General features: G+C 36.6%; 1 protein-coding gene across 1 annotated transcript in view; it reads left to right on the top strand.

The window, feature by feature from the left end:
* The window catches only part of Ints6 (integrator complex subunit 6), a 73,701-nt gene that overhangs the window by 50,111 nt on the left and 10,572 nt on the right, over nucleotides 1–13,018 (top strand). Inside the window, 8 exon segments of the mRNA XM_051160672.1 lie at nucleotides 1,553–1,678; nucleotides 3,406–3,560; nucleotides 6,873–7,001; nucleotides 7,004–7,027; nucleotides 7,472–7,604; nucleotides 8,811–8,905; nucleotides 10,251–10,361; nucleotides 11,451–11,666. Coding sequence (XP_051016629.1) covers nucleotides 1,553–1,678; nucleotides 3,406–3,560; nucleotides 6,873–7,001; nucleotides 7,004–7,027; nucleotides 7,472–7,604; nucleotides 8,811–8,905; nucleotides 10,251–10,361; nucleotides 11,451–11,666 — 989 coding nt within the window.

The raw sequence follows: 13,018 nt of genomic DNA, 5'->3' as shown, positions 1-13,018 counted from the left end.
AGATCACCAGTGATTTAGCTGCCATGGTTGGCATACGCCTTTAATCCCAACACTGAGGAGGCAGAAGTGGGTAGATCATTGAGTTCCAGACTAACTAGAGCTGGCTACACAATGATTCCCTGTCTCAGAATAGAAATGTTGTACAATGTACAGCCATTGATTACAAGTTATAATCTTAATATGAAATAAAATTGTTAAAGATTTTTACAGAAATTAGAGAAAACGAATACATAAATCATTTTACAAAAAAGTCAAATAATTTGAGATTAGCTGAACAAACTGAACTTTATTTTATGTAATGTTCCTCTTATGATTATTGTTTAGGTCAAATCTCATCCTTTGTAATATTTGATAATTTTTACCAAATCATAAACATTGCCAGACTTGGTCATTTTAACTGTGGGAAAATTATTATTGCACACCTTCAAGTAAGAGGTTGGCTTGTTTTCGGTTAGAGAGAGAGAGACAGAGACAGACAGACAGACAGAGACACACACACACACACACACACACACACACACACACACACACACACACCAACCACACCACACCACACCACACCACCACCACCGCCCCCCCAAGCTAAATATAATAAACCTGGAGTCAGCATTATCACCTGAGTAAAACAGTGAAGAGTCAAAAGAAAATTTCTGAGTTGGGCAAAGTTAAATTTATTTAAGCTATAAAAACTGTAGGCAATTTTTCATAAAATGCCTGTATCTTTTGAGTAGTATGTGTGTTGGATGCTTTTAACTTGCCTTCATCCCCAAACCACCTTTTCCCAGCGTGCACAGGTGACTTGGAGCCCTGTAGCTCATCTTTTATCTCAGGACAAATGAAGCACCTGGGAATCATCCTTGGTTCTCTCGTGAATCACAGTACCTCTTGCCACTCCAAATTTGGCAGTCTAGACAGATCAAAGTATCGTGGTCCCTTACTTGTCCCGATGCTTCCCTTTTCGACTGTACTATCAGTCTCACCGAAAAGCTGATTGTAAGAAATAGAAATCTGATCTCAAGCTCTATAAAATGACTTTCCATATTTGGCAAGTAAGCCATACTTATGGGCTGGAAGACACTTAATGTTAGGTCCCTCACTGTCTGTAAATCTAGCACTCCTCCACATGTAAGGTCACAGATGTGCTCCCACATGCATGCAATGTGTGCTTTTCTGTACTTTCTTTTCTCTCTCTAGATTTTCTTGTGGTTCATTCTATTTTTCAGGTTCCTGACTCAAGTGTCACTTCCTCAGAAGAAACTTAACAGAAAATACTCATTCTCAACCTCATCACTACCATCTATATGTTAAAGTAAACACAAATACTTAATATCTGTGGTAACTGCCAGAAGAGCAGTTCTCCTCAGTACAAAATTTATATACTCACCTACAATGAGATTGTTGGTTGGAAATAATTTTTTGTTTATTCTTCTTTAAAATTGGGAAATACCAACCACTGAACTTCTATTAATATTGTCAGAAAAAGCCTTACTGTAGTTCTTATAGGAGGTAGCCGTCTTATAACTAACTAGTTTATGTCATCTTTTTATCTCAGGCCGGTCATACTCTGTATGTTCTCCAAGAATGCTTAATCAGTGTCTAGAATCCTTGGTGCAGAAAGTACAAAGTGGAGTAGTAATAAACTTCGAAAAGGCAGGACCAGATCCTTCCCCTGTAGAAGGTATTGTATTATTTTTACAGACATTCTGAACTTGATTTATGAATTATCAAACTAGATGCGTGCTCGTGTGTGTGTGTGTGTGTGTGTGTGTGTGTGTGTACGTACGTGCATGTGTGTTGGTCTTAAGATCAACAAGGCTGTGATGATGCACCTTAAATCCAAGCATTTGGGAAGTAGAACTCTTTGAGTTAAAGGCCAGCAAGATAGCCAGGGCTACATAGAGAGATTCTATCTCAAAATAAAATTTAAAGATTAACAAGGCTTTTGTGTCATGGCTACACAACTGCTATTGGTACAGAAAGCAAGATAGTAGGAATATTAGTATAAGCTAGTGGTCGAAGAGCATAACCTTTTACATAATAAAGGTTGTTTGAAGTTTTAGAGAACCAAACACCCTTTAAGTGTCTATAGATAGCACGAACTCTTATTTTCTTTTTAGTATTAGAACATTGACTCTTATTTCCTTATGCTTGGTAATTCTGTCTTCATCCTGAGATGCTTATTCAGTTCCATAGCTACTGTTGTTCCATTCATAAGGACATAATAGTTTGTGTGGGCACCAAAATGAAGTCCCAGCTGTTGCTGTTGTGATTGGTTCTTTAAAAAAATAAAAACAAGCCAGGCATGGTGGTGCCTGCCTGTAATCCCAGCACTCAGGAGGCGGAGGCAGGCGGATTGCTGTGAGTTCGAGGCCAGCCTAGTCTACAAAGTGAGTCCAGGATGCCTAAGGCTAACACAGACAAACCCTGTCTTAAAAAACCAAAAGTGAAATAAAAATAAGAATTCTGCTCTGTTTCACCTGACTTTATTCTCAGCTTGCTGTCCATACACTGTATATAATAGCTAGTGGGTCTGAGGGATTACAATGATTCCATGGGTAGTTGACCATAGCTTCAGAATTAGAATGTCATCAGTGCCACTTTGCAAAGGCAATTGACTAGAGGAAGATTGGGAGAAGAGAAAGGCCATGGGAACATCCTGTGCTGATACAGTGAAGGGCTGTATAGTCAATCACTGTGTTAAGTTTAAGTAATAAAAATGTTAAAGGTTAGTAGGATATATTTTCTTTACAGTTATTTTAATGTTTGCTTTAGGCCTAAGTCTAAACTGAATAAATGTTTATTGAATTATTTTTAAAAATTACTGTTTTTCTAGAGTTATTCTAGATTGAAGGTAAGTAATAAGTACTTTAGATCTAGAATTTTTTTTTTGCTAAGGTTAGCCTTTAATTCTAAGACTGTTTTGCCTTTTAAGTGTGTGTGTGTGTGTGTGTGTGTGTGTGTGTGTGTGTGTATGTATTAGATTAAATCCAAGGCACTGTCCATGATAAGCGATGCACCATTAGCAATACTTAGATGCTATTTACTGTGTGCCTGTTATTATTTTTGACAGTGGGTATACAGGGATAAAGAGTGCAAAGTGATTGCTTGCCTTCCTTTATCATCTGGTAGGGAAAGCATGTAACTCATTAAATTTTCTGTGTAGTACATTGTACACATTCTGATTCAGCAAAAGGTAAAATGTTCTTTGAACTGATGAGTTCTTATTTGAAATGGCAGACTTTACTAGCCAGTAAACCGCAATCTTGTCTAACTGTTAAGCAGTCATGACTTAAAGGAAAGTCCAAAAAGCACTGGGATTTTTGTTGTTGTTGAGTAATAATAGATTTGACTTCATTTCCCTCCACCTAAGGTTATGTTTTCTTTGTCCTAATTTCTTTGCTATAGATGGGCAGCCAGATATATCAAGACCTTTTGGATCTCAGCCTTGGCACAGCTGCCACAAACTCATATATGTCAGACCAAATCCTAAAACTGGGGTTCCTATAGGACATTGGCCGGTTCCAGAGTCGTTTTGGCCGGATCAGAATTCTCCAACACTAGTAAGTGCCGGAGAAGCCATGACTATTTACTAATAACTGTTTAGATGACTTTGTTCTGTGAACTCGTTGTTTGCGAGAAAGTCCTGCTTTGCAGCTCGAGCTTTGTTGAGCTGAGTATGTAGCATAGGCTGGCTTGAAGCACACAGTGATTTTAACTCATATTGTTATTTAAAGGTGTGGCTCATTTACAGAAATTAGACAGACATATAAAGTGCTATGATAAGCCATTATTTGCTATCACATGTGCTATGAAGCAACAGAGAAGGAGTATCTTGTTTCCTTTAATAGTGGCTTACCTTTTTGTTATTGATATTTGGAAGCTAAATTGTAAATGTAGTAAGATTTATTTGTTTGGATTTTAAATGTAGTGTACCCTGAAGAGTTACCCAGGGTCCAATTTGAAATTAAAACGAAGGCGGAGAATGCTTGTGATAGTTGGCCTGCAATCTTTCAGATTTACTTGTACACTTTTTACATTTAGGTATGGTGTTACAACTTGGAAGTTTAGCTTCTAGGGAGTTTTATAGTTTTACTTACATAAATTGTTTTTATGAATGTATTTATTTAGACTCATTTAATCTATTTCTTTTCTTATTTGTTAATGTTTTTGTAGTGTCTAGAGCATGGCAGTGTTATTAATAGTACTTCTAGAAAGTAGGTTGTGTTTCAGAGATTTTGAGCAAGCAACTATAACTCATGAATTAAAGTGACCCACTTGTACTTTTTCTTTTTTTATGGTAAATATGTCTGATTTTCATGATAACTTTTACTTTGAAATATGAACTTCAAGTTTATGTCTATTAATAAGGTCTCCATCCTTGAAAGAAGTAGCAAATGAAAGTTCAAGTTTTAGTATGTTTCATTGGGTTACCTGTTTATTCTTGTTTTCTTTTTCTGATTTAAATGTATGTAATTTTTTTGTTTGCTCTTAAAAACATGCTTTCCATTTCTTTGGTAATTTTACCATGTTTTCCTAGAACATTTTAAAAACTCTTTCCATATTTTTATTAAGTATCTTCTTGTTGGATATTCATACAATTATGCTGCTACTGACAGCAGTATCTATGGGATTTCATAGGAAGTGAGAATCATATGGAATTCAGAAAGAACAAGGCACACCTAGAGGAGTGGGAGAGGTAGCTGGACCACTGTTGAATAATCCGAGCTGCTCATGGTCTGAAGTGCAGAGTTAAAGACTGAGAGCTTCCCTGTTTCCATTTAGAGTGCATATGAAGTTGTTCTTAAGGAATTACTTTAGGAAAGTGACTTGGTTTTTATCTGGAGCAAATTAGAAGGAGGTAAGTTGGAAGGGCATGTAGGTTTCCTTCAGGACTAGTAATATGGTTCATTTAATACTGAAATTTTTTGTCTAAAATGAAGGAAGAAAATCATAAGAAATAGTACTGGAAAGAGCTCTTTAAAATTTGTTTGTTAAAGGCTAATAGCAGGGGAATGACATTTTTCTACAAGTTATAATTTTTAAGTAAGCATTGCTACTGAAGTTAAAAGTGATTATCTATTAACTGTGGGCCTGTGGATCATGGCTCTTGTCTTTCAAGATTATTTGGGGAATTAAATGGAAACACATAAAAGGGTTTTTGTTGTTGTTGTTGTTTTGTTTTGTTTTATTTCCTCTCAGAAAAGGTAAAAGGAATTTTTAAGATGGGCCTGAAAGATGATAGACAAACTATTAAAATATTTTAAACCTTCATTTAAAGTTGATATAGTTGGGTGAAAGGCCCCCCCCCCCAATATGTTTAAACAAAATGCAACTAGGAAAGAACATATTTATCATCTTGAACATTACCAGTCTCTGGACAGATTTTCAGACTATGTAGGTAGAGCAGTTTCCTGACTGTAATGGAAGGCAGGGCAGAATGTCAGGAAATGGGACCTAAATGCTTGGTGTGTGTGTTTGGAATACACGTTGGGAGAGAGTGCTGGAGAAGTTCCCCTGAGTTTGGTTGTTGGCACTCACTCGTTCTCTTAAATGTAGTTTTAAAACAGCCAATAGTGAAGTAGTCAGAGCGAAGCGCAGGGGCAGGACAGACGATGTGGGACAGCTGCACACAGGCAGTGTGGACATGACTGAAGAATGCCTGAAAGACCAAAGCAGTGAGGCTTTTATTTGTAAATTCGAAGAACCTGTACTCCTGCCCCACCCCCTGTGTGATTGCCTGCTACTTTTCCTGCATACATTTCAATAGGGAATTGCATACAACGACAACAGGATTGTTGGAGGAGGTGCAGTTGTGAGTCGTCTTAACTTGAGAAACTGAAGATTTGAGTTAAAGTGGTAGGAAAGATTAGTTACTAATGTTGGGGATTTAATGCTGTCAGAAAGGTGGAAGCAGCCAGTACCAAACACATATCCTGTCCATGTGTTCTGCTAGGTGCCTTACAACTGCACTGCTGCTTATGTGAGTTTTTGACAGCTAAAATGGCGAGATTATTAGAAGAGGACTTATGCTTTGAAGAGAAATTAGATACAGTGTATCTGAAGCATGTGTAAGAGCCAGGTTATGTCCAGTAGACACTTGTAGACATAAAAGAAATGAGCAAGTTTTTATTCCTTAAGGTAGATTTGGGAGCTACCAGAGTATGGGCAGTTGTGAGGCTGAGTCTTTATAGCAATGACATATCAAATTATAGCACATACATTTTTCATAACTGGGATTTTTATGAAGGAGACAATAAGTTAGTGTCATGTCTTTTTTGGGGGGGTGGGGTAGGGTTGGAGACTGGGTTTCTCTGTAGTTCTGGCTCCTGGAACTCACTCTGTAGACCAGATTGGCTTTGAACTCAGAAATTTGCCTACCTGTATCATACCTTTTTCAAGTGTTATGTTTTTATGCCTCTAGGACAGGAATCTTCAAAATAAGGTACTTAGATATCTTAGGAATATACCAAAGGAATAAACAACCAGAGGAATCCAGTGAGAAATAGAGAAAGAAAGAGAACTTATAAATAAAGTTTATGTCTTTTATTATATATACATTGGTTATGTATATATATATCAGTAGTTTATAAGTATTGTTTGAATATTACATATTCAGAAATTAATCAAGGAATGTGGCTGATGATAAATTTGATTTTAAACAAATAGATTTTCATTTTTTGATGTTTTTCTTTTTCTTGGTAATATGATATAATTTAACATTGGTCTTTTTGTTTTTCCAGCTTAATGGTATTTCTAGTAAATCAGACTTACTAAAATGACTGTCAAGTAAGCTTTGATAGGAGAACAAAGGTAGTAAAGATGTGCTGATTTCTGGTATTATGTTTAAATAGTAATGAGATTTTCCCCTCCAGCCACCTCGTACATCTCATCCTGTAGTGAAGTTTTCCTGTACAGACTGTGAGCCAATGGTTATTGACAAATTGCCTTTTGACAAGTATGAGTTGGAACCTTCACCATTGACTCAGTTTATTCTAGAAAAGGAAAATCTCCTCAAACATGTTGGCAGGTAAGCTGAAAAACTATAGTGAATAAAAGGTTCAGGTGAGATGTTTCTTATAGAACTAAGCCAGGAGTAGAGAGATGGGTCAGTCAGTAATGTTTGCTGTAAGAGCACAAAAACCTGGTAATCCAAATTTTGGATCCTAGCACCTGTGTAAAGAGCCAGGTGCGAAAGCCTGGCCCATCTTGGGGGGGAGACAGGAAGACCCCTGGGACTCATTGGCTGCATAGTCTTGCTGAAATGGTGAACTCCACGTTCAGTAAGAGACTGTGTCTCAAAAAATAAAATGGAGAACGACTGAGGAAGACACCCACTGGTAACTTCTGCCTTCTATACATTCTTGCAAGAGCATGTATATACATGCACATATAAGCTAAACTGAACCTGTGGTTTGTATAACATTCAGTGCAGGTTTATAGAATATGAATTGTAACCTTTCTTTTTAAACAGGTATATGTAAGCAATAGCGCAAAGTATAATGAACTTGGTCATCCCTTTGGTTACTTGAAAGCTAGTACAGCACTGAACTGTGTCAACTTATTTGTGATGCCTTACAATTACCCAGTCCTCCTTCCTCTCTTAGGTAAGTCGTTCTTGCCATGTGCTCTTACAGAAAGCTAAGGAATAGCCCTATCTTCCTGTCTCTAAAAAGTAATGAGCATGCTAAACCTACTTAAAGACATTTTAATAATAGCCTGCTTGTGTTTACGATAGATTGAAAGCTGATGTAAAAATCCTTTCATTTTACTAACAGGTACTGCGGTATTTAAAGCTTTAAAATTAAATATTCTAACTTTCTACAAGTAATATTTCTTATACTTTTGGGGGTAGGCTTTCTGTTTGGTGCATAAAGCGTGCTATATTCATAAAAATATAAATACATGTTCTGCAAATTTATCTAACTTCATTTGGAAAACAGTTTTGTGTTAGTATGTGCATGTGGAACCAACAGGTCATTCTTGAGATATTTCTCTAAGGAGCTATTCACTCAGTGGTTGTTGGGTCATTTAAATTTTTGTGAGCACATAGGTTTATGTAATCATGTGTGCATATGTGCCATGGGGCATGTTTAGGGGCAGAAGACAACTTGCTTTCTACCATGTGGGTTCCCAAGATTGAACTTAAGTTCAGGTTATCAGGCTTGGCAGCAAGCACATTTGCCTGCTTAGCTATATTGTTTTTTAGTCAGGATCTCTCACTGGGACTTGGGGCTTGCTGCTAGCTGGCCATGAGCCCCAGCAGTCTGTTCATCGCATCTGCTCTGAGATTGCAAGCATGTGCACCACACTCAACTTTTTAAATTCTGGTTCCCATGCTCACATGGCAAGCACTTGACCAAGTGAGCTATGTCCCTAATCCTGAAAAACACTTACACACTATGAGAAAACCTAGGGTTTGCTTTCAGGTTTAAGCTGGTTGTCATTTTTGAAAAGTGCTGAGAAACATTCATTCTACAAACCATCAGATTTAGAAGTTGTAGTGAAGATATTAGTAGATATATTTTTATAGGAAGTATTGTACATACTTCATTTTTCTAGTAGGGCATAAGATTTGTTTCTTGTGTATTTTCTGATGGTACCTAATGGATGTGTATTTTTTAGACCATAAACACCCTTTCACCTTTAAAATTGAATTACAAACAAAAACTTCTAGAGCATGTTTATTGTTCTTAATTATTTAAAGATTTTTCTGGTGTAACTCCCTCATGAGTAACAGAGTAGACTTGAGAGGGAAACTGGCTAGAGATGAGAACAATGAGTGATGCTCCTCTGCTGTTGACTGTTCCTAGATGACTTGTTCAAAGTGCACAAAGCAAAACCAACATTGAAATGGAGACAGTCATTTGAAAGTTATTTGAAGACAATGCCTCCCTACTATCTTGGGGTAAGAATAATATTGTTAAAATAAACTTGACACTTAAAGCTTATTGTCGGTATTATAACCTTTTCCTCAGCACCGGAAATGACGTGAAAATTGAATGTACAGATGATGTAGAATGAGTGTAGTGATGAAGAATTTAGTAGTTTGTAGAATAATAGTGGCTGTGAAATAGGTGACTGCTGTATAGGCCAGGAACTGTCCTAAGTGTGATGTGTGTGCTAACGGTGTTTAATCCTTACAGTCACTCTGTGAGGTAGAAATGACTTGTTTCTGCCTCGAACGTGCAAGTCAGAAACTGAAAGTAAGAATCTTTCCTAATTCTAGCTTCTAATTTGGATGTAAGAATTTTATACCTCTATCTAGAATGAATCTTTCTAAGTGGTCCCTAGTATCATTAGGAGGTTAATAGCCTTGTTTTTATGGTTGTAAAATTTAAGTCTAACACAGGGTATTTGTCATGTTAGAGAGAATGAAAAGAGAAACTTGTAGATATTTTGAATGCGTTGTCTTTATCAACCTTTAAGACTGATCCAGAGCTTCATGGGTATTAAGTATGAGCTCTGGGATTTGATTCCAGGAGACAGCAGAGCTTCTGCACTTCCCATGCCACTGGTTATGTGTCCTCCCCGCCCCCCCAGGCTGTGTCTCATCCACATATATTAGTAGGCATGTTTGTTGGTGATCTATAAAGTGATTCTGAGTTAGTCTCTATTACTAAAGATTTTTACTGTTAGATATATGGTTTAATTTTTTTTACTATGCTTATTCTCCTGTGTGCCCATCACTTCCACTCAGAGCTTGTTTGCTTTTTTTCAGTTCAGTTAATGGTAATAATAGTGAGGATCAACACCCTTTGAATGCTTACTGTATGCCAGATGGTTTTATAAGTGCTTTCTGTGTATTAACTTATGTAATTCCATAACAACTTGTTAAAGATCCCATCCTCCTTCTAAAAGTGAGAGCTAACTGGGAAGTTGTACCACTAGCTAGCTCAGCTGGTGTGCTGAGCTGGGTCCAGCTGCTTTACCCCCACCCCCAACCCTCCCAGGTAGCATTCAGACTGGCCCCCACAGTGTCTGTTCCCATCCTCTAAATGAATATCTCCCCATGGTATCAACCTCTTCAGGGCTCCATGCTTTCTTCTCTGGAATGGATTATTATGCTTCTAATTCATGTTAACTCTCTTACTGCTTTTTGTGTCACTGTTTAAACATTTTACTAAAATATAAATAATGATGCATTGTGTTCTTAAGGCAAAGAATGCAATTTGGGGTGAAAAGTTTTAAAATGTTACTCCATAGAATATTTTTAACAAACTTGATATTGAATGCTGTTTTTTCTTTTATAGCCTCTGAAGAAAGCTGTTAGAATGATGGGTGCACCTAATCTGATAGCAGACAGCATGGAGTATGGACTCAGTTATAGTGTCATTTCATACCTCAAAAAATTGAGTCAGCAGGTAATATGAGAAAGTGGAAGTGAGCATTAAGAATTGGACTGCTAGCTAGCATGGTTAACAACCTAGAAGCTAGCTGGTTCTTGATGACTCTTCTTTATCGCTGTGGTACTGGGGTCAAACCTAGGGTTTCTCACATGGTAGGTAAACACTTTACAACTAGTCAACCCTTTTTTACTTTCATTTGAGGCAAGTTAATCCACATCAGACTTGGATCTGGCAGCCCTCTTGCCTCAGTCTCTTGAATAGCTGGAATTACAAGGGTGCTACTGTGTACCACCGTCTCTAATAGACTACAAGCAAGTTCTTGCTGATTCTAAATTTTTATAATTTCTCATTTTTGAATATGGCGTAACTACTTTCTGCATATGATTATTGGTTGGTTTTTGTTTTTGAGAATTTATTTTAGAAAGCTGTTTTCCTTGGCAGGGGGTGGGGGAGGAAGGGTGTGATACCATTTTATTTTGCTTTTGTGTTTTAAAACCTGTACTTTTTTTTTTTTCAAAACTGGAAGTTTCTTTGGAACTGTAAAATCATGGGATTTTTCTCATTCTGGCTATAAGTGCTGTTAATAGATACTGTGAATATCAAGCAGCAGGCGCTTTACTCCCATGCAAATTGTGAACACCTTTTCAAAACTTTCCTGGTACTCTAGACAGCTCTGTGCTATGTAAAAGGAATCAAAATGTGACCAAAGTGTGCATCAGTGTTTGCCACATCTGTAAATGTGTATGTGCACTAATCACAAGGTCTTCATGCACGTTGTTGTCTTGTTTCCTGTTGCTCTGACTTGGGAATGCTTTCTTTTATGAAACATACTTTATGGCTTATGTGTGATTGGTATTAATAAGTAAACTAACTTGAAGGAATGTTTGTCCGGCTGCAAAAGTTTAGAGTTGTAATTGTTTTAACTGATAAGGTATTGTCATTTAAAGCATGTTTGGTTTACCTACTACTTAGTGTAAACTGTGGTTACTTGAAGTTTAAAATTTTTAAGTTCAATAAATAATTTGTGGAAGAACGTAATCACTAGTATCTGATTTATAAACTTGCAGATTGTATTGAAGCAGTTTTTGTTTCTTTTTACTTTAGGCCAAAATTGAATCTGATAGAGTCATTGGATCCGTAGGCAAAAAAGTAGTGCAGGAAACTGGAATCAAAGTCCGAAGCCGGTCACATGGGTTGTCAATGGCACATAGGAAAGGTTTTCAACAAGTCCTGCAGGGATTTTCAGAGGATATCCCCCACAGGCTGCTAGACCTTAATATGAAGGAGTACACTGGGTTCCAGGTTGCTTTACTGAATAAGGTAATAGTCAGCTTAACATTGCTTTAGTTGTGTTGTATTCTGTTATAGTGCAAATCACAGTTTATATTAACAATTTGTTCAAGCTTCATGAGGCCCTTTTTTAAAAATATGACTACAGAATGATCCTTATTATATTATCACTGAACTATTGAGTTTTAGAATTAAAACAAATTGTATATGGTGTGTGAATGAATGAGTCGATTGATGGTAAAAACAAAGGCTTAAAGATTGTTTAAAATTATAGAGCTGATATTAGAATTCACTTACACTGAAGACCTTAAAATGCTTTATACTCATTATTAAAATTATTCTCATTTCAGCAAGCTTTCTGTAGACAATAGATTAGCCAAACCGATTGTAACATTTATATGGAAATATAAAGGATCTGGAATAGTTGAACCAGTTCTGGGAAAGGAGTAAAGTTGGAGAACTGAAATTACTGAAAAGCTACAGTATTATGTTGAAGTGACTGTGTGTGGTAAAATACAGAGGGAGGGTAGAATGGAATAGAGCAGGTTTTTACACAGTCCTTTAACAGAGGTGCCATGATAATCAAAATGGGGAAAAGCCTGTTAACAGGTGCTACAGCAATTGCTATCTCTAGACAAAATAAGTAACTTGACTCTTACCTTATATTATTTGAAGTAATCAAAGTCCTAAATGTAAGATAAACCTTAAGCTTACAGAAGAAAAAAGAGAGAGAGAGAGAGAGAAAGTCTTCATGATGTTTTAAGCTAATGAAGATTTTTGTAAAACAACACAAAAAGCATAAACCCAAAAGGTTGGTAAATTGAACCTTTTTCAAGTTAAATATCTGTTCTTTTGTGAACTAGTGTAAATTCAGATGCCTTTGAATGGTAGTGATTGTCTAACATCTGAGAGTCTCTGGTTCACCCTCAGTACTATATACACTAAAAAAAGAACAAAGGAAAACCAAAATAGGAAGATAACATCTGATAAACGACTGCTGCCAAGATAATTGACATCTGGACCATGAAAATGCCCTAAGCTAGGTTGTGATGATGTCATCAGCTATAAACCCACACTTACTACTCATCAGGTTGCATGCTTCGATGTTAGGAAACCTTTCAAAGCTGAAAGAAGAGGTTTTGTAAAGTGTTTCGCTTCTCTTACCTAGAACATATTAAGAAACCTTAAAAGTTAAAGGGGAATTTGAAATTACTTCATTGAGCTTACAATAAACTTTCTGTCATTTAGCCCTAAAACAGTATATTTAAGATTGCATTATGTGTCTTTGTTTTCTTTCTTTCTTTCAAATCTACCTAATTAACGTACATATTTTATATTTCATTGCTGGTCCTTGTTTTCTTTCTTTCTTTTAAAGCTACCTA

The sequence above is a fragment of the Acomys russatus genome, chromosome 18 (assembly GCF_903995435.1).
Source record: "Acomys russatus chromosome 18, mAcoRus1.1, whole genome shotgun sequence".
Taxonomy (NCBI): Eukaryota; Metazoa; Chordata; class Mammalia; order Rodentia; family Muridae; genus Acomys; species Acomys russatus.
Note: the sequence above shows the minus strand (reverse complement) of the source record. Positions and strands in the feature narration are given on the sequence as shown.